We start from the raw sequence: 22,320 nt of genomic DNA, 5'->3' as shown, positions 1-22,320 counted from the left end.
GGTCCAGGGATACAAGACAGGCAAAATGTCTGGGGAGAATAATATGTCTTATGATATTGATGCAGAACATTCTTGAGGTCTCCCAGCCCTTTTCCTGGTACCTTTCCCAGGTGAGAGCCTGAGTGGGAAATATTTGCCCACGATTCAGCATGAAGATAAGAAAAGATTGTTTAAGGATTGGCTCCATTTGTGTAAGTGAAAGATTAGAAATGCTGATGTTTAAGGGGCCAGGTCTGGGAGCTGCCACCTAACACTGTTTTTCCTAGACTGTTTGTATAGTTTTCAACCCTTTGACTTTCTTATTCAGCTTTGCAAAGTGCATTAAGAGTCTAAATTTAGAGTTTGATAAATTTATGTCAAAAACCCCTCTTTTCTGCATAATGTAAAATTAAATTTCTTGGTCTCTTTGACCTCCTGATATATTTTTTTTTTAACCAAATTTAGAACCCAACTTCCAGGCACACTGAAACAGAGGAGTAGCAGGGTACTTTTGTGTGTGGATGTATGGGTAGCTGACCGAAGAACTGCAGTCTTTGACTTTTCCATAATTATCACTTGTGAAGCACCTTTATGTGTTGGAAAGATGCCACTGCCCTTGTGCAGAATTTTGGGGAGTAAGACCTTTGAAGATCTAATGAAATACACTCAGATGTTAATATGCCTATTTCATTGCAAAAAGGGAACAGGCAAAGGAATTGGAGACTTGCAAACCAGTCCACAGAGCTGAAACCCAAGAGGATTCCACCAGTCAGAACATGAGCTGATCAGTCCCTACTGGGTCCTTTTATAAATAAATATTGAAAATGGTTATTGTTTGTGTGAATGTTGCAGTTGTTGCCATGCATGAACTTGTCTAGCAGGTGTTCTCCATGTGATAACAGAACTTCTGCTCTCTCGTTCTCCCAGGGCTGATGAAATCGAGATGATCATGACAGACCTTGAAAGAGCAAATCAGGTAGGATTTTAAAGGAGCTCTCCATAAAATTCTGAGTGTGACTTTGATTTTCCTCTTTTAATTCTCCTTTGGATTTCATGACAGTTCTTTTATATGCACTTAGCAGTCATAACTGTGTAGAGTAAGAAAATATGCAAATTTAGAGCAAAGTACAGCTCTTTGGGGATGCTCTGCAAGGATTGTGTGCACAGTGGAGTAGTGCATCCCATATATTTACCTTCTAATAATTTAAACTTACATTTCCCACTGTAGTTATTCTTGGCTTTATGTTTCTAAATCCATCATGCTGGTCCCTACTCAGACATTCAGGTGACTGGGTTACCCAAATTAAAGAGCCTCTACCCTGTGGCTGTGGCAGGGCTGCAGCTTATATGGACTTCTCCAGAGTTTTCTTTTCCTTCCTTTTCTGATATGTTTTATTGGTGTATTAATTTTTAGCAAGGGTTGGATCAGTCTGTGCCATGTAGGACAAGGAAGAAATTAAGTCATTTGTTCCTGCAGATGCTAATTTGCAGATGATAATTTGGCAGAAATATCCCTCCCACAATCCCTTGCAGGGCACACACTCCTGACAAAGTGGCACAATTGTGTGGGACTTCCTAAAATAATAAGTTTTAAAAAAAACCCAAACCCAACACCCAAACCAAGTGCCCTTGTGGTCCAGACTGTACTTTGAGTGGCTGTTTGAGGTGATGCAGGAGGTGGTCATGGACAGGCAGGATTCACAGGTGACACACACAACAGGCAGTGGTTTCACAGAGGGAAACCTCAGCCAGGCGTTTGCTTATCAGTGACATTCATTAAACCTTCTGTCAGGTAAGATCAGAGATTACAGTCTTAAATCTCTCAGGTTATGGATTTATAATCCTGCTGAACCTTACCTAAGAGCAGCTCACTTGCAGGAGGAATGGGACAGCTCTTTCCCCTCTGTGTTGTCCTGCTGGGTGCCCTGTACTGTCAGCAGTGGTTGTGCACCAGACCAGGCCACTGCTCCTGTTGAAAATGAACCCCCTCCTCCAGCTGCTGTTTGGTTTTGCCTTTTTTTCCTTTTGCCAGATCAGATTTCAGCCCCACCCTCCCCTGGTGCAGCTGTCAAGTCTTGCAAGTGTCTTGGCCTTTACATTAGTTCTTGGTGAATTGGACAAACACAAATCACAAATCATTTACACTGGAAAAGCCCTCTGTGATCATCCAGTTCAACCATTAACTGGGCACTGCCAAGGCCACCACTAACCCATGTCCCCAAGTGCCACATCTTTTAAATCCCTCCAGTGATGAGGACTCCACAACTGCCCTGGGCTACCTGTACCAGGGCTTGATAACCCTTTTAGTGAAGAGATTTTCCCTAATATCCAATCTAAACATCTCCTGAAGCAACTTGAGGCTGTTTCCTCTTGTCCCATCACTTGTTACCTGGGAGAAGAGACCAACTCCCACCTATACCCTCCTGTCAGGTACAGAGTGAAAATGTTCCCCCTGAGCCTCTTTTCTTCCAGGCTGAGCCCCCCCCCAGCTCCCTCAGCTGCTCCTGCTGCTCCAGACCCTTCCCCAGCTCCATTCCCTTCTCTGGACACACTCCAGCCCCTTAATGCCTTAATGAAGCTCAAAGCAGATTTGTAAGTTGTTGGCTTGATTATTTAGTCAGTAAAAGCAAACTGGTGTTTGCACAGTGGGTTTTTAGTTCTGTCAAAGAACTTTTGTAGACTGCATTAAATATTTATGAAAGTACTAGTAATTATTTGGAAATCTGTAGACTTTTTAGAAATGATGTAGGTGTTAAAAGATTTTTTGGTAGAATTATTTTGTGATTTTTGCAAAAGCACTGCATTTTGCCAGTGTAGCAATGTAGGTTTGTTTTGTTTTTTCCTCAGAGTAGAAAGGGAGTTGTACTTAAAGAATAGGTATTTCTGATTTCCCCATTGCCATGCTAAAATGGATTGTATATGTTTATACAGAAATGCTATTTTTCTGTCTAACTGGAACAAAGCTGCGATGTGGTTGCTTTGTTTGTTTGTTTTTTACTTTATTGTGGTGGTTTTGTTGTAATTAGGTAAAATTTATAACTGCTCATGTACATAACCCTTTCTTTGGTTGCAATTCAGCAAAAGCTGGCTCTGTACGTTAACATCAGTGTGCAGTTCATCTGAGCTGTTATAAAGCCAGAAGAGGGGATTCTCTCTTCCCTTTCCTCATCTGCTCCTCCTCTGCCTCCCCCTCCAGCTGCTGCAGTGCCATCCCTTCCCAAAAAGCAGCTCTTGGAACTGGGGGACCATTCATTGACTCCAGTGAGCTCAGTAACTGCAGATTTGGGATGAAGGGGCCAAGTTTGTTTCCTGTGGGTTTAACGAATGGAGTCAGCTCAACAAACCGTGGGAAAAGCAGCAGTGCCAAAATCAGAATCACAGAATGGTTTGGGTTGGAAAGGACCTTAAAGACCATCTCTCATCCCAACCCCCCTGCCATGGGCAGGGACACCTTCCACCAGCCCAGGTTGCTTCAAGCCCCGTCCAACCTGGCCTTGAACACTTCCAGGGCTGGGGCAGCCACAGTTTCTCTGGGCAACTTGTACCAGGGCCTGCCCACCCTCCCAGGGAAGAATTTCTTCCCATTATCCCATCTAACCCTGCCCTCTGGCAGTGGGAAGCCATTCCCCGTGTCCTGTCCCTCCAGGCCCTTGTCCAAAATCCATCTCCAGCTCTCCTGGAGTCCCTTTAGGCCCTGCAAGGGGCTCTGAGGTCTCCCTGGAGCCTTCTCCTCTCCAGCTGAACCCCCCCAACTCTCCCAGCCTGGCTCCAGAGCAGAGGGGCTCCAGCCCTGGGAGCATCTTCATGGCCCCCTCTGGACTCTCTCCAACAGGTCTGTGTCTTCTTGTGTTGGGGTCCCCATAAGGGACAGAAGGGGAGTGTGTGGCCTCAGAGGAGATGGAGAAGGTTCACTGGTTGAGGAGCAGGAGCTGCTGCAGTAGCTCAGCTCATTTGCTGAAACATCCTCATAGTCTTTGCCTTGCGTGATGCTTTACCTTTATAAAACACTTTGGTAAATTACATCTAAGTAGTCTTTGTAGCAGCAATTCCTGTGTTTTACCTCTTTATAGTAAAAAAAAAAAAAAAAAAAAAGAAGAAATTAAATCTATTGCACAGGCCAGAAAGTGAGTTTGCATCAGGCTGAAGTGTTACAGTTGCAGAAACAAGTACTTAACCTAATTATGTATTTAATAGTTAAATTAACATTTCCTTTTACCATTTCAGTAAGTGCTCATTCCCCATTATTAAGGCTACCTTTAAAGAGTAGTGCTCAGCACGACTCCTGCTTTGTGCATAGACTGCCTTGCTGATTTAGATGTGATGTTTTGCTCCTCTGGAATTAACACTGACCCAAAAGACTGGGATTTGGAGCAGAAATTTACATGTTTCCACTGAAAATGTGGGGGAAAAAAAAAATCCTGTAAATTTTTAAATAGCTGATATTTCTTGAAAATCCCTTTCTCTGTTACTGCCCTTTTAAAATCCAGAGCTGACACTTCAGAACTTCCCGTGTGTGTGAGGACACCTCTGTGGCTCCTGAGAGATGGGGAGGGCCATTTCCCTCTCCAGTTCTGCAGGAATGAGGGTGTGGATGTACTCACTGACCTTGGTCCAGGTGTCCATGTCCTGGATGATAAAAGCCATAGGGACAGAGCTGATGTTGTGACTCCCACCCTCGTGTCCTGTTGGGTGGAACACGGGCCATTCTTCTTCAGAATCCCATCACCTCTCTTCTCCCAGTGTTTTCCTCATTTGGATCCTCAAGTTTTCCCATGCAGGAGCTTTCTGGGCTGGTTTATGTGCTATCATCCCCAGAACAAATTACTGGCTCATCGAAATAATTACCTTTAAATACCAGTGAGCTTTGCAATTTTCTGCTCAGAGAGAAGAAGGGGAAGTGACCGCAAAGCTCCATCTCTCCCCATTGTATCATTAACACGAGGTATAAACTGAATTTACCCCCAAACCATAATCATGGGAGAAATTAATCCCTCATTTGAGCTGGGGCAGAGGTGGGTGCTGGAGAGGAGGGGGTGGTGGCAGCACAATGACTGGGGTGACAACCCCTTCCTCAGCTGCTGATCCAGGTGCTCAGTGCCGTTAATCCAAGATCTTGAGGGGGAATTTATGGCAGGACTGGTCCATTCTGACTGACAGAGCTCAGGGTGATGTAAGTGCACCAAGTCACACCCACTGTGAGGGTGAGGTGAGTGTCAGTGGCAACCCTTCCACTTGATAGTCCTGAGAGCTTTTTTATTAAAAAAAAGGGCAGGAATAGTGTGTTTAAAAGGGCTGGCTCACCTACACCTGCCTCAAGAGGAGCCATTAGCTCATGACAGGGAGCTTTGGAAGGGGTGAAGGTCTGAAGCCAATAACCCCCACTTGCTTTCATAGTAAAATGCAACTGCATCATCTGCCAGACAGCAGAGGAGCTGGGAGTCCAGTATCCCTCTCCAATCCTCTCCTCATCCCTGAGGTTGTGTGACTGTACAGGACTGAAGTCACAATAGAGCTAAATACAATAGGAATGGCTTATTTTCAGTTTACTAACCCTCCAGCTCAACAACAAAACTAATCCACGAGTTCACCCTCACATTTCCATGAAGATTTAATAATGCTGTAGTTTGGGGAAGGGACTTGTTTTATTAAGATTTCATTTTGCACAATAAATCACTGCATATTTTCTGATATGCTACGAAGTATAAGAATAAATAATTAAAACTAAACTACCCGTACTTGTCAAAATAAATGATTTATCATAGTTTGGGATACAGCATCTTTGAATTTTTTATTGTTTGATTCCCAGAATATTCTAATTTCCAATCAGGGAAGTTAATGAAGCTCCAGTGTACTTTTCTGCATTCACAGCAGTTACAGTTGTGTGGCTGTTTATTTCACACAAATATTTATGGTTAGCACTTTTCTGTACCTTTTCAAGTTTACACCTTTCCCGTAAGTGTTTATGGCTGTAAAATCTTTTGGGATGGCAAATTTATTCAGATGAATTATCGTTCTGTTTCTGTGCCTCATCCAGCAGTCTGGAGTCACCCGGTTGTGCTTGAGAAAAACTGAGGTTTCCGTTGGAAAGAATAATTCCTAGGCTGTGAAAACAGAAATACTTCGGAGTGTTAAATTTTTAAAATGACATCGAGGCTCATTTTAAGGTTTTAATTTTGAGTCTGAGTTTGTGGTTTCATGTCACCGATGTATCCATATCTGTTTGTTGGCTTTATACATCGTTCACATAGTTAAACCCAGGCTTTTTAATTTAGGCTTCCTGAAAGAAAAGAAAAAAGTGCTTTTTCACTTATGGAAGACAAAAAGTAGAACTTCAGTTAGAGTTGGTTGATCCTGGGTTATTTTATTGTGTTTTAATCTGGAGGAGGAGGGTTAAAAAGCAGACTCAGATATAGGTAGCCTTAGATTTTGGGAGTTATAATAGAAAGAGAACATGACACTTTTTTGTGTGTGTGTGGACTTTATTGTATAAGCTGCAAAAGAAGAATTAATCTTTTTTTTAATTCTGTTATCCCTTTGGAAAAGGAAAATGTTTCCATCGGTTTTCTTTCCATCTTCACAGCGCTGATAGTGCCCCCACATTTCTACTGCTTATTTTTTTCTGGGGAATGAAGGTCAAATATAGCAACTTCTGTTATCAATAAAACAAGAGCAGCTGTTCTTTCTAAAATACAGAGCCTTTTATGAGAGAATCTGGACTGGATTGGTACCGTTTATTCCACAGAAATGTGATGTTGGATTTTAAGGTCTGTAGAGGAAGGGTTAGTGAATTTAAGCTTTTTTTTGGGAGCCAAACTGCCACTAAAATACATAAAACAGTGTCTGCTATAAAAGTCGAAAGAAAACCTCACCAGGGTGTTTTAGCAGAAATGCTGCTCTCAAGATTATTTTTTATTTCCTTGGGTATGGCACCTTCCTGTCTCCAACAAATCACATTGGAAAATGGTTCGACAAGATATTCCTGCTAAGTGAGATTGCCATAAAATATGTATGTTTTTGAGCAGCAGATGGAATAAATTCTCCTTTTCACTTGGCAACACAAATGCAACACAATACAGGTAGTGCTGGTGCTCGTGGGAGGGTTTGCTGTGACCCACCCATGGTACCCACACCCATGGAGAGGCATCCTGAGCTTTGTGCTTCTGTGAGGAAGGGGATTCATCTTGCCATGACTCTTTCCTTGCACCAAGGCTCACACAGACACCACCAGAGAATCTGCTTTTTATTTCTGACCCCCTTGGCAGTGAACTGGATGCTCCACTCTCCTGGTGTGCCATAGCCCCATGGAATTGCCCCATCCCTGGAAGTGTTCAAAGCAGGTTTGGATGGGGCTTGGAGCAGCTTGGTCTAGTGGAAGATGTCCCTGCCTATGGCAGGGGGTGGAATGAGATGCTCTTTAATGTCCCTTCCAACCCAAACTATTCCATGAATCCAGCAAAGTTATGCAGCTTTATGACAGATGAGGTCATTCACTTAATCCTGGGATTTCACTGCCTGTGAAATGGGAATAATAACATTTACTTTACAAAGGGCATTGAGATCCTTGCACAGAGAAGTGCTGTATAAAGGCAGAACATGGTTAATATTATTTTCATACAAACATGGGTTTCCTGTAAATGCCTGGCTTTCAGTTGGGAATACATTTATCTGGCAGCCTTTCAGTGCACAGAGGAAAGTGCAATAGCCTGAAGACAAGAATGAAGACAACCCAACCTCTTCTGGTTGGTGGAGTTTTTTTCTTTTTTTTGATGTAATTCTCCATTGTTGGAAAAAATAGGTGCCAGAGCCCTGAAGAGTCGTGTCCCTGATTTTCATCTAACCTTGCTTACTGTTCTCTGGAAGTCAGGGCCATTTAAAGATTTTACAATAAGTTTTTATATCTGGAAAGTTAGAACATTAAAGCACATTGAACCAGTGGGTTTTAATTGATCTCATACTCAGAAACACAGCTTTTGCAGCAGCTTGCAAGTACGAATGTCAGCTCCAAGCGTGGTGATTGCTGCCATAACCAGGCTCATTAACTGCAGCAGAATTACTTGTGATAATACCCACTCCTCGCCCATAGGAAGATTTTGCCACACACAGCACTGAATTTAGCGTGGAGTGAGGAAATACAGTTTGGCTGATGGAACTTTAAGGGAAAGGTTACACTTTTTTTTTTTTTTTTTTGTGTAAGTATCTCATTTTACTGTTCACACCACTGGTCTTTGATCAAATTAACATTTTACTGTAAGGAGAAGAGCACTCGGTTCATGCTGTTCATTATCTTGTCAGGAAACATGGGGAATAATTTAAACTGGATATATTGTGTAAGGCTTTTTTTCTTTCCCTTTTTTTTTTTAATTGGAAAGCCCACGGCAGCGTTGCGATCGTGACCTCCCGGCTCTGCCGTGAGCAGTACGATATTTACCTGCTCTATCAGGCAGAATGAAAGTGTTTTGAAATATTTTCTTACCAGGGAGGTCATTCTGTGCTAGAAAAACAGTGGTATAGGAATTAGGAAGAATTGTATGAGTGAATTATCCAGAAAAATAGGGGGTTTAGTCAGCAGTGGATCTGCATGATCTTCATCAAAGCCACCTGTGTGACTGTCACTGGTCATTGAGGGTTTTCTTGCCTGTGCATAGGATTTAGAAGTAAGAAAGCAGTAGTTTTAGCACTGATGGATGAAAAGCAACTGTGCTGTGGCATATCCAGTACCTCAAGGAGCTCCCAGAGAGCTGGAGAGGGACTTCAGGCAAGGGATGGTGGAACAGGACAAGGGGCTTCCCTCTGCCAGAGGGCAGAGTTGGATGGGATATTGGGAAGAAATTCTTCCCTGTGAGGGTGGGCAGGCCCTGGCACAGGTTGCCCAGAGAATTTGTGGCTGTCCCATCCCTGGAAGTGTCCAAGGCCACATTGGGGCTTGGAGCAACCTGGGATATAGCAGAAGGTTTCCCTGCCTATGGCAGGGGGGGTGGAACAAAATGGTCTTTAAAGGCCCTTCCAACCCAAACCATTCTGTGAATCTGTAGATATTTCTTAGCTGAAGTGGCATGGTTTCATGCAAACAGAAGGTTATGTGAACTTTCCCGTGGCTCCAAGTTGTGCAAGATTCCTTGGGTTTATCCATTTTCCATACTGGGCGCCTGTCTCTGGCTGTGCTCTCTTTTTTCATTTCAGGAAAAATTGTCCAACCATTTCTAAGAACAAGATTAGGGGAAAAAAAAAAAAGAAATTCCCCACATGTTATGAGTTTTTCTTGCTGTTTTGGTGAGGAGCCTGCTGTGCCTGGGTTTAATAGAAGGGGCTTGACACTTGAGGAAAGAGGGTTTGCCTTTTTCTCAGGGTTGTATCTTCTGTTGCTTCAAGTAGAAAAATCAAAAAAAGAAGTTAAAACAACAACAAAAAAAGAAGCCCCAAGTTTGGCCAGCCTGTAAGAGTCTGGAAAGAAAGAGTTCACACAAATTCAACAGAATCTGGTTTGAATTTGTCAGCTTTGCTGTCGGTGCCTGTCCCAGGCACGCTGCAGTCTGTCACTGGGTGAACATTAACCAGCCAGGTTTTCCTTCTCCTGGATGTGATGTAAGGTTCTGTGCCACTCTGGCACAGGGGGTGCATGGGGAGGGCAGGCGCTCCCCCAGCCTGCTCCGGCAACGACAGGATACGGGACACGGTGTGGGAGCAGGAAGGGGAGAGGGGTTCGTGGTGGGGAGGAGGACTGGGACACTTGGAGGACATTTTGTGAAGACTTTTGGAGAAGAAGGAAGGAGGAAAAGAGGAAGGAGCTCGTGGGGGTAAGGCTAATTCCGGAGGTTTGTGTGAATTCGTTAAGTTGTGCGAGGTGTGAGCTGGCTTTTGCCTGCCTGGAGCTAAAGGCACTGTGAAGCTCAGAGAAGATGAAAACAGTGCTTCCAGCAGCCAAAATTAGGAAGGGGACAGAGTGAGGACCAGGAAGGAGTGGGAGTCAAGGAGGCAATTCCAGAGGGGTTAACAGGAGAGCGGCATCGCAGGCACTGTGTGGGGTCTCGGTGCAGGTGAGGAACGGGCAGAGGCAGCTTGTGCCACACTGTGGTCGATGCTGCCATGCAGAGAGATGTGCCAGGGCTTGAGGAACCCAAATAGCTCCAAATGGGGGTTGTGCCAGTGCATTCATTAACGTTTCTGAAGCACTTAGATCCTCTGGTGGTGGAGCACAGCCTGTGAGGAAGTGATCAATCCTGTCGGCAGAGGAGGGTGGGAGTAGCTTGCAGTAAATAAAGTTGCAGGGGTCACACACGGAACAAGGAGGACAAAGCAAAAGATCCATTCACTGAGCAGTATTCATCCCAGAGCTGGATGGAGTAGAGACTCACTGGAGAAAAGCAACAGCAGGTCCTGTGTGCTGCCATCCCACCTCTCAAAACCCTGCACTCAGGATTGGCTTTTCCAAACTTGTAAGTGCTCAAATTTGAAACTACTGTTCTTTTAATAGATTCTTATGTGTCATTTATAATTTATATTCCAACAGCACCCAAAAGTGCTTTCCAGACGCTGAGCACATCTGTAATTCTGGCTCTAAAAAGCTTCCATTCTTGGGAGGGGGGGGGTGAAGAGGAAAATTGACGAGTATTTCCCAAATAGAATTACCCGAAGTTTGTGCCGATGTATTTTTAACAATGCTTAGTCTGAAACCTTGTCAGATATTATTCCAAGGATCACAACAGGTGTTGTGAATTGGCTGGGGAGGCTGTGCAGAAAGGGCAGCTGACAGCTCACTGTATATGCAGATGTACCACCTATTAGCAATATCCTCTGTGGTTTGCTCGCATGCGAGCTGAATAGATTCTCCAAACAATGCTGCAGTGAATGGAAGCCATCAGCAGAATTGCTCAAGGCTGCAAAACCCATTACTTATACAGCAGTAGATGCAAGAGCAAGTGCCACAGTGTAGTAACTTGTCCTGCTTTGCTGGAGTTGTTTCGCTGTTGTTAGATCAGTATATGTAGCTCCACATCTAATAAAGTACAAGGAAATAATTTATCTCAGTGTGTATCCTTAGCTCAATATTTATCCTAATATTTCTCTTTTTGTGCCTTTTTAGTGCTGTTACCATTTTTCCCAAGCACACAATAGGTTGTGTGCCCTGCTCTGATTATTAGAGCCACGACACTGTACTTTTTACAATCACATTTTAATTACAGCTGTAGAACCCTGTGCAAAATCATTTAATACAATGTTGTGAGCAAATAGCGCAGATGATGCATTTAGTATTTGATTGCTGTTAGTTTACTCATTGATTAAACATGCAGAGGCTCTGCTTTGACTGGTGAGAAAGTCAGAGACCACACACACACAGGGGTATAGTGTTCATATTTGCTATAGATTTATATTTGCTATGGATTTATATTCGCTATAGATTTTATATTCACCATAGGTTTTATATTTTCACTACATGTTTATATTCACTATAGATTTTATATCTGCTGTATGTTTTATATTTGCTATTTCAGATGGCTTAGGTTTTCCAAAGGAGTAGCAAAGGGTCTGGCGCACAAAATATGACACTTTCTGTGGCTTAAAAATGGCAGTGGGAATTTATCGTTCTGTAAAGGAAGGGACCCATCAGTGTGAAGGGTAAAAGCTGGTCAGAAAAAGTTTTGACCTTCCCTGGTGGCAGCTAATGGGTTTGGAAGAGTTGGTGATGGGTCTTGCAAGTGGAGACAGAAAATTATTTTGGCTGTTTTCTGCTAAAAGCACAGCATGGTTTGCATGGAGTAGCCCAGGTGAAAAGCAGTGATTGCTGAAGGAGGTAGGCAGTGTGGGTTTGTAACAATAAAATCCATTTCTTTAAACAAAGAGAGAAGACAGTCTGGCCAGGAGGAGAATAGACTGTAAAACAGCCAGGTTTTGTTCCACTTCTAACAGAAGCTTGCAGACAGTTATGGAAAGGACTTTGCTGCTATTTATTGCCTGAAGTTACTGATCCATCTGTCTCTACCCAAACTCTTGTACAGACAATATTTCCTCATAATTCTGCCTTTCTCCTCTCTATTGTTATTCAATATTTAGATGGGAATTTTGACCAGTAGCCAAGTCACAGGCTTATCAGCTCTTGCGTAAATCCTCAGCAGTTGGTAACCGAGCTGTGCAAAATTGTCACTTTAGGGTTAAATATTGTTGAATAAATAGACCTGCTGAAAGAACAGAATCTAACAGTTCATGTTTGGGGGAATAATTACTGCAGAAAGACAGCCCACAACATTGTATGTGTGTTTGAGAGAGTGGTCAGAATATCTTTTAATTCAGCATTTACCCATGAGAATTATTCCCATGAGGAGCCTTGCAATAAAATCTGCTTGGTCTATGAGAATAGAAAGAAATTGAATAAAAAGACTCCATTTCCACTTGTATTTATTCAGTCTGGGAAATTCAGTGGGCCGCAGCATTAGTATCAGCAGGGGATTCCTTGCTCCTAGCGTTAAATTACTGTCATAATCGCTCAATTATTTCTTCCTTGTACTGTTTAAAATAAAAATCCATCACATTCTATGTTTTTTTCTAACATTTATTAGGTTGAGTGTTTAGGAAAATCAATTATATTCAGTCAGGCATGAATTGATGAATGTTCTTGTAATAATTGTCAGTTGTTAAACTGAATGTACTTTCTCTTTGCACCCCTTTTCATTTCCTTCAGAGGGCAGAGGTGGCTCAGAGAGAGGCAGAGACCTTAAGGGAGCAGCTCTCATCAGCTAACAAATCTCTCCAACTTGCTACGCAGATCCAGAAGGCACCTGATGTGGTGAGAGAAAATATTTACTGACTCTTACAGGTTTCTGACATTCCTGCAGTAGAGCTCTTTCAATTTATGCTCACAGCTATAAAAACAGCTGTTTGGGAGTCGTATTTTAACTGAAATGGAAGGGTGTTCCTTTGGGATTGCGGGTGGGTTCAACTTTTGAAGGGGTTGGTGGCTGGAGAAGGCCCCAGGAAGGACAGAGGTCACTTGGCTCCGTGGTGATCCATCGCTCTCCAGGGCTGCAGGTCCAGGTGGACAGCAGGGACTCCTAGAAATTATTTCACATTGCTAAGAGCATCAGCAGAGGAAAAATAGAGGCAGCAAACCTGGAGGACCAGTGGAGGATGTGGAGCTTCAGCCCGAAGGGACCAGCTTTGCCCAGAGCTCCCTCTTGTTACTCTCTGTGTCTGGGCTGCCAGAGGAACTGGAAATAAATGTGAACTCACTCCAGTTTTCACTGGCTACATCTAAAACTGAGAATTACACCTATAAATCCAGTGAAAGCAGCTTTGAAAATCGAGAAGGTATCGTGCACTCTTGCTTGTTGCCTCCTCTGTGTGCTTCTAAATAAAGGCAGCGCTGCTGTTTGGGGAGGTTGGCAGTGCTGACTCTGCTGATGGGACCTGCGGGCACACAGAGCTCCTACAGGACTCCAGCTGGTCCTGGGTAAACAGGTATCACAGATGAGCAGCCAGATTAGTTTGATTTTTGTTTGCCAAAGGAGAAATAGGAGTATTTAAATGTAAATATGCAATTAAGTGAAATTTAGTCTACTTCTAAGCAGCAGATTTAACAAACAAAAGAAATCATTGCTTTTTTTTTTTTCTTCCTTGCAAGCCATATACGGACTTGACACTGATAGCAGAGAAACACGTGGTTGTCTTTAAAAATCATTTGCAGAAAATGAGTAACAAACCATAAGTCCTCCAGATCTGTTTGGTTGTCTATTAATACAACCCAGCATTTCCTCAGAGAAGTCAGAAGATAGACAAGGAGGCTGCAAAACAAAAAATAAAAAGCCTGAATATCACTTGTAACTCTGAATTACCTGCCTCTTCCTATCTCATGTCCTAGTCTTATCATTATTTTAACATTAGGTCTTTCTTGTATTTAATAGTACTTCTGCACTTCATTTATATTTAATATGACAACTACTGCAGGATGAAAATGATCATTATCTATCTTATTTCAGACTCCACGTTCTAGTCTCAATAGGCACAAGCAGCAGATGATTATACAACTTGTGATGTTTCATGCAAGCAAATTAGAGGTTTTTTCAAGTTAAAAGTATAATTCAGTGTAATAGGAGAGTGTTGTTAACTGCTGTTCGTACATGCAGCTTTCTTAGAGTACAGTGGGGTGTAGTCACTGAGAATCAAGACAAGTGTTTAGAAGATATGGAAAAGGGCATTTTGTTGTTCCTGTATTCCCGGAAAAGAGGATATGGAGTCTATTTCAATCTGCTGCAGTGTCATCTTGAATTGTCAGGGAAGTGTTTGGGTGACAGCGTCGGTGGGTTGAATTCCCAGCTCTTCCGCAGGATCTTTGGTTTAATGCTCACCATCATTGTCTCTCTTGCTAATTGGATTCTCTCCTACTTGGTGAGAGTAGGTGTTTCTGAGGAACAGCCCCTAACCTCTGTAAGATGCATTTTAGGCTCTTTAATGGAATGTGTGTTGATTGCTGGGCTCGTGCTCCCCACACATGCACAAGGGTTTCCTCACAATCTTCTTGGAAGAGGTTCAGAGCTCTCCGATGCTTACAGCTGTTGATCTCTTAGCACAAAAGGAGACAAAGAGATGCTACAATTAGTCTCTGTTATCTTTTCTGAATAAATCTGCCTTCTCCTGAACCTCTCTCTCCTCTCCAATTTCTTGTCCTACTGGCAGGTCGGTGTAGGGTGGAAGTTTCTGACGTGGGGATGGATTTTGCAGCTGTGGGAAACTGGAAGAAGAAAGATTTAGGGAAGAGAATTTCTGAAAGTGGTGACCAAAGGGAGAATGGCCTTGTCTTAGAGCTGTCACATCTGTCTTCTTCCCAATGGAGGGATGCTTGCAATAATGTTAACATGAACGGTTTTCATGCGAGGAGCAAGTTCATTGGAAGTAGCAGTTTGGGGCAATTTTTGACAATTTTGCCTGAAACGTGCACTGTGCATTCAGAGAGCCACAGGCACATGGCCCTGCCGTTCCTGATTAAGAAATTCTGCTCCATTACTTCGGAATATTTTATCTGATTAGTATTTTGTAAGCACAGATTTTCATAGTTGTCAAAGCATTCGGGCTATTAATAATAAATAGATCTAAATAGAATCCTTTGACTTTCACGGTTGCATCTTTCCAGTGCACTTATGAAAGAGGGGAATTTATTCTCTCTGTTATCCCTGTTTTTCCAGGGAGCTGTCCTGGGCAGTGGAAAAGTTCATCTTCCAGTTTCACACAGTCAACCATGGGAGTCCCAGATTTAGGAATTGTCTCTGTTTCTCATGCCACCTGATGCCATGCTTGGTCCTTGCCAAGCTGCCCTGAATTCAGGCTCGTTGCCTTTTTTAATTTCTGTGGTCTGATACTTTGTTCCCGTTAGGAGCAGGCCATCGAGGTGCTGACACGGTCCAGCTTGGAAGTAGAACTGGCTGCGAAGGAGCGGGAGATCGCCCAGCTCGTGGAAGATGTCCAGAGACTCCAGGGCAGCCTCACCAAGCTGAGGGAGAACTCCAGCAGCCAAATCTCCCAGCTGGAGCAGCAGCTGACGGCCAAGAACAGCACACTCAAAGTAAGGCTCAGTTCTGTGCTCAGCAGCTGGTGGAGGATGTAACAGATATAATGGAACAGATATAATGAACAGATATAGTTATGTATAACAGATATAATGATATTGGGGTTTACTGGTGTAAATTTGCCATGGTTCTGCTTCTTCAGGATGCTGCTGAATTCTAGTTTCTGTGGCGTTCACAGAATCACACAATGGTTTGGGTTGGAAGGGACTTTAGAGATCATCTAATTCCAACCCCCTCCCATGAGCAGGGATGTTTTGTATTCTAAGTGATCACAGTTGTTTTAAAAATCTAAATTACCCAGTTCTTATTGTCTTGAAATGTGTTTTTGGAAAATTTGGGCTACCTTTGGAATTAAAGCCACCCCCAAACCCCAACATTTATTGACCGTGGATATGTCATGAAACAACTGAACTGAAAAGGCACAGAAAATCCTTCTAGGCTTTAAAACTTCTAATTCCCATTCCAGTGATTGGTATTGAAGATTTACCAGGAATGTTTACGGCTTATCTTTGAGTTTACCTGCTACCCCCTTCAGTTCTCTCCACTGGAAAAGGGAAATGTATCATTTAGAGCACAGAAACAAGTAAAATCAGGACACAGAGAAGGCTCTTAGCCTTAATAACCATTTCATTATTTTTTAACTATTTGCTGCACAATAATTCCCATTTATGATTAGTGGTCTGGCTTCTGTACTCACTTGCATACAGCACTGCACTAGAACCAGAAGGAACAGCTAAGATTTTTCTGAGTGACCCTTTTACCTTCTGCTTGGGCAGCTTCACTTTCTTTGTGCTGAGCCCACACAGTTCTGATCTCTTCGTGAGCATGAGAAATGTTTCCTGACATGTGCTATGAATCAGTTTCCTGTAACTCCCGTCCCTTTCATTGTTCCACCATCTCTGAGCTCCAACGTGTAAACAAGATAAATTTATCTATTCCATTAAAGACTTGGTAGTTTTGCAGGTTTGATTGTCTGAGGGTTTTTGGAGAGCGGGAGGCTGATAGTACCCACTCAGCTCTGACTGTGGCGTGGGCAGCTCTGCTCTATCAGAATGATTTAATGTTCAATTGAAACTCTTACAAATTGCTCTAATTCTGACATTTTTTTAAGCAGTTACTAGTTCTGCTGTGGTGGAGCATAATTTACATGGAGAGATGTCTGTTAGGAATGGAAGCTGAAGTGTTGCAGTCAGTGCTTTCTGCGTGTTTAAACCAGCTTTGCAGAATTTTTATGAAAATTCAGTGGAGCAAAGGACACCTATTATGCAACTATATTGACAATATCAGTCCCTGCCCACCTGTCACTGTGTGGGCACCACTTTTATTGAGAGTGAAAAGAGCTGCCCTGGTTTTAAGGGACACATTTTGCTGGCTACACCCATGTTAGAGGTTTTTTTAGTATTTCTTTTCATTTTTCATAAAGCCTGATAGAAAATATCTTGAGTCCTTGCACTTGACAGATTTTCCTGGAATAAAGCATGTTCCTGGTGAGGTCAGTATTAGTTTAGCCATTAACTTCAAAGGGAGTAGGATCATAGAAATGACAGAGCAAGTCTTTGATTTCCATTTCAGTAATCTCCTTCCATTTTCTCATAGCCTTGCCCGGCTAATGCTCTGTATTTAGCTCTCTGTTGATAGTGTCTGATGCAGTGCCTCTATTGATAAAGTTTTAGTCATTTCAACCCTCTTTAACCTTATTTGTGGCAACTATAAATAATAGTTCAAAGTACTTACTTTCCCCCAAAGTGCTGGGAAAGCCTGTGCCAGAGCTGTGTTGTACAAAGCACCAAATCTCAGTGACAATGTGTCGATCTCATGTTTGATTATGGAGGAATTGCTTCTGAAATAACAGAGATGGTAACAGTTGCCTCCACGAAAAAAAAAACGGACTCAGAGTTTCACAAATTAAAGCAATGTTCTCAGCCTGTATCTTGGGGGAATTGTTTAATACTCTATGACTTAATGAAACAATACAGAAATACTTTCAAAATTATTGCTTCTTTATCTTCATCTGATCTAATAATCAAAACATGTCCTCTAGTAACAAGACTTTTCTAACTCTAATTATATTAACCCTTTGTGGGTGTTAGAACATCCCTGATACCCAGTTTAAAATACAGCAGAAGATGCCTCAAATAGCCTGGGTTAATTAAATGTGGGCTTTTTAGTTTATCGCTCTGAACTAACCTACAGCATTAGTCTAATGCATTTTTTAAGTGTTTTAAGCCCTTAACACAGCCCCTGCTACTTACCTATGACATTTAGGTTAAAAAGACAGTAAAGATTATATTTTTTAAATAACATGAGAGAGGATCCAATCTATACACGCTCTGACATGGGTTCATTCATAACACAAATGCAAGACGAGTCTTTAACGTGGAATATTTGCAAATTTCACATGCAGAAATGCCACCAGTTCATCCCTTCTGCCCTCTGGCTCCTGCATTTTCCTGTGTTGGAGGTCGTTAGAATATATTTTGTCTGAATTAACCAGGTTGATATTTAGTGCAAGATATTAGTTCCTCCAGATTGTCTCACAGCTTGAACCTTTGTTATCCCGTGTTCTGTGCGTTTTACAGGGTTCTTTGAGACAATTACCATACTAATACATTTTAAAACAGTCATTGACTGGGAAGATGCCAAGTGCCTAAATGGTCTGCTTATACACAGGCACTGCATCCTCACTTGTTAGTTTATATTGTTTGGGAAAGTAAACGTTTAGGTGCAGATTTTCCATGGCAACAATCTCTGTATTAGATCCTTGGGAATGATGGATATATGTGATTTTTATACAATTCAAAGTAAAATATTGCTGGTTGCCATACTGCTATAGCAGCATGTGAGTACCTGAGAGTCCAAACCAGCTTCACTCTGTCAATATCTATTTTTTTCTTTATTTTTCTAACTGTGCTTTGTACCTGAATTTTCCAGAAATACCTTATCAGGATATAGCTTACCCGAGCACAGAATTACATTTAATATAGATTGCATTAAAATGGGAATCATTAGCTTTTCTGTGGTTTATGTCTGTCTCTACAAAGGGCTGTTTTCTTAGCATATCCTTGCATAAGTAACTAACATATTAATCCAGGATATTGTTTGTTTTAAATCTATTCTGGTACTTTTTGTTGCGAGGACTGCTATAAATAACCAGTTATCCCTGCTGTAAAAGCTCATCTGCTGTAGACCCAGAATGTTTTGAGCCACAGAGTTAAGGAAGAGGTGAATTGTGGTGTGTCTGTGCCGGGGAGCACTAAACAGAGTCAGAAGCAGGTGGCAAAGTGACATGACCGAGGAGAGCAGAAGGATGTCGTGTGGTGTTTGGCCGCTCCTCCCATTCCCTGCATCCAGTTTGGAAGCTCTCAGTTGTGATGCTGAGTCTCTTCCCAGTACCAAGGACTCTCTGGTTTCATTTGAAGATCCCTCTCCAGCCTGATCTGGTGCATTAAAAATTCTATTTGGATTCCTTGTTAAAGTGACTCTGGCACAGCACTGAGCTGTAGTTGAGCTGCTTGAACTTGTGGCACTTTGTAGCTGGTCCTCCTTAAAAATCAGGGAACTGATGTGGCATCTCAGGCCCTGGGACTACGTAGTACATTCCCACAGTGACATTTCAACACATCCTCCAACATCTTTAACATTTGTAGAATTTTGCTGGTCACACCAACCAGGATTTTCCTCATTACATCAAGTGTAGGGCCAAAACACCTGTACCACTGTGTCTGCTCTTTAAAGCAAAGTCAGTAGTAAGTCAGGATGGATCAAAAGAAATTACTAAAGCTCGTCCTGTGTATATATTCCAGGTGAAAAAAATTGTTTTAGCTAAAACAGACATGTTTTTTTTTTCTTTTTAACACAATGGGAATGACTGCACAAGTCACTGATGGCAGAGGATGCTGGCACACGAGACCTTTTTAAGAGGCCACTCGTTTCATCAATGTCCCATAGAGTGCAAATTCCACACTGAGCAGCAGTTCCTGCATCCCTGTGACGAGCAGTGGTGGTGATCCATTAAGAGCTGCTTGTTGAGCAGCTGCCGGAGCAGGGCCCGTGTATTCCTGCCGGGAGATGCCTCTTGTCAGCAGTGAGTAAGGAGGGTGGATTATGGCATCAAACAGCAGGAACAGGAATTGAAGAGGGCTGTGTATTGATAACGTGGATGTCCACTTTGTCACTGCTCTTTAATATCCATGCTGATGGCAAGGCAGAAATGTCAACAGTGTGTGAGCTGGACGGGGCTGGGTAGGAAATCCTTTAAAAGATGGAATGTCTGGACATCCTGCAAAGCCCCACCACGCTGCTATCGTGTGGAGAACCCTCATTTAAGTTGGATAGGTTGAGATGGGTGATACCCACACACTGGCTTACTGGGGAAGGCAGCACAGGGAACAGGTTCCCAGTTCTGTTTGGTGGCCTGTCCCAGCCCTGCCTCCACACACCCATGGCTGTGCTGCTGCACAGCTTTGTGGGGCTGCATTTGAAACGGGTTTGCTAAAATTATCCAAGTTCCCGATAGCCCTCCCCTGCCCTCCTGCATTCAAGAAGCAGCCCCAGAGTGGGTGTAGGATCTTGAATTCCCTTCTCCCCTGAAGGCAACCTCTCCTGGACATAAAGCCCTATTTTTCTTTCTCATGTCATGCACTCCTTTCCTTTTCAAAGTAGATGCTCTGTCTTTGAGGTGATGCGTCCTTGTGTTATTTCTGTTTCCCGTGACCTTTGGGATTCTGTGACAATTTTAACACCAAAAATGAAGTGAAGCAGAGCTAGCCTGAACTTAGCCATGGAAGTTGCAAGCCAGTAAGTTCTGTTCTTTGCTTAGATCAGGTGTGCCTCCGCTAAGCAAAGAAATTATGAGTGGGAAATTAATGTGGCTTCTGCAAGCAACGTAACGGCATCAATTATGTATCACTATGTTTTAGGCCTCCTGAAGCATTTATCCTGTAGTGATGAGCACTGTTGTTGGGAGCTGGGTAAGGTCCAAGTGTGTGGCATTGCGTTCTGGATTGTGTCAGGGGTTTGTTTCAACGTTTGTGGCATCCTCACACCGAAGAGGAGCCATTGAGACCGCCCGGGCTCAGGTAGATAGACCTGAGCCAAAAGACCTGCTGGGCTGGTCTCAGTGCTCCATCTCCAGTGTGTAATCACATTAGTTATTGCAATAAGTAATGCTTGTAAAACGACCTGGTACAGCTGTTTGGTTTGGGCACGAGGCGTTGTGGAAGCCTTGCAAGCCTAAGGCGTCCCAGTCAACAACAGCTTCTTCAGTCTGTTCTTTTTATCATGTAGATAAGGTTATCAAGAGCTGTCGTATTAAGAACACGGTATGTGCCAAAGCATCCTGCTTGTTTACTCAATTTCCCAGTTTCCTAAAAAATTCCGGCGGCCCCATTTTTTTTTGATACCTTCCTCCCCTGATCTCTTTATTGAACACACGACAGTGACATTGCAAACAGCCAAATTGGGACCCACTGAATTCTGTCATGCTTGGCACTCTGTAAACAAAGGATGAGCGAGGTATAATTGTGTTTACGTTTAATTGGTTATAGTTTGTTTTCTAATATATGTAAATTAGGTATGAGTCATTAACCCTCACTTGTGCGCTGCTGTATATATGGAATAATTTGAAGATGATTTTGAAAGCCTGCAGAAAAAAAAAAAACAATCTAAATAATTAAATCCATCTTCTTTCTTTTAAAGCAACTGGAAGAAAAACTGAAAGGACAGGCTGATTATGAAGAGGTTAAGAAAGAATTAAAGTAAGTGTTAAATGCTTACATAATTTTTTCGCAAACTCTAAACAGTGCTTGTTAAATGAAGCCACAAATCTGTGTTCTTGGAACAATAAAGAATTCAGTCATAACCACAATAACGGGGAATTCAGGAATATTGGCAGAAATTGCATCCAGAACCAGTGGAACTGCTGTATCTGAGGGTGCTTCTCGTTGCAGCAGAGGATCTCAATAGCAAAGAATACACATGTCCATGAAGAAAAGCCACTAAAATTATTGCCCACAAAGGGAAGAAAGTTTGAAAATCTGTGGTATTTTAGATTGACCACTCTAAAAATCCCCAGCCAACAGCTGAGTGTAATGTGGACCAAAAATTTAGTGCAGAGCCTTTGGCCATGATACCTTTCTCTGCTTCTGGCAGCCAATGTTCAGCACTTACCAGTTTAGTGCTGGGCTTGTCTCACTGTATATTTTTGCTAATATATTGTGGTTTTAAACTAAAGCCACAAACAGCCTCTTCCTATTTCAAGGGATTTTCTTAAGAGACTTAAAAGGGCCTCATTTTAAACTATAACAAGATAAGCTGTCAGGTTCAGAAGAGAACTTTTTTGACTGGAAAGATGTTTAGTGTCAAGGTTTAAATAACTGCGAGAAACTCCCATCTCTTCTTTCATCATTCTGGCATTTTCTGTGTGTGCTTTAAGAAGACTGAAATAACCCGTTACCTTGTTTAATGAGGTATTTCAGATGAGGCTGGTAGTCATGTGCTTTTGTTTACACGTCCCTGGAGAATATGGAAAGCAGCTTTGGATTTGCAAGCCCCACGACTGCCCAGCCCCTGGTGCTGATATATTCAAGCCACGCTGGCTGTGGTTCTGTTTCACAGTGGGTGGATAGTTTCACTTAAATTGTATGAATTGACCATTTCTTTGGTCATTATTCCTGATTATTAACTGTTCTTTTAGCAATGGGGGTAAATATATCCATGTTCTCCCCTTCAGATTTCATCCAGTTTATGCCTTCATATGTAAAAGAGTGAATGAATGGGAATTAGACCACAG

At 42.5% G+C, this 22,320-nt stretch overlaps 1 protein-coding gene across 7 annotated transcripts in view; it reads left to right on the top strand.

Moving 5' to 3' along the window:
• Window positions 1-22,320, top strand: part of CUX1 (cut like homeobox 1) — a 266,951-nt gene that overhangs the window by 167,573 nt on the left and 77,058 nt on the right. For all 7 annotated transcript variants that reach the window (XM_050322112.1, XM_050322109.1, XM_050322113.1 and 4 more), the window contains exons 9-12: window positions 907-955; window positions 12,653-12,757; window positions 15,338-15,526; window positions 21,228-21,286. In XM_050322112.1, the coding sequence (XP_050178069.1) occupies window positions 907-955; window positions 12,653-12,757; window positions 15,338-15,526; window positions 21,228-21,286 (402 nt within the window). The remainder of the gene's footprint in view (window positions 1-906; window positions 956-12,652; window positions 12,758-15,337; window positions 15,527-21,227; window positions 21,287-22,320) is intronic.

Source organism: Myiozetetes cayanensis, unplaced genomic scaffold, assembly GCF_022539395.1.
Source record: "Myiozetetes cayanensis isolate MyiCay16 unplaced genomic scaffold, myiCay2020 scf27, whole genome shotgun sequence".
NCBI lineage: Eukaryota > Metazoa > Chordata > Aves > Passeriformes > Tyrannidae > Myiozetetes > Myiozetetes cayanensis.
The sequence above is the reverse complement of the archived record's forward strand: the minus strand, read 5'-3'. Positions and strand labels throughout refer to the sequence as shown.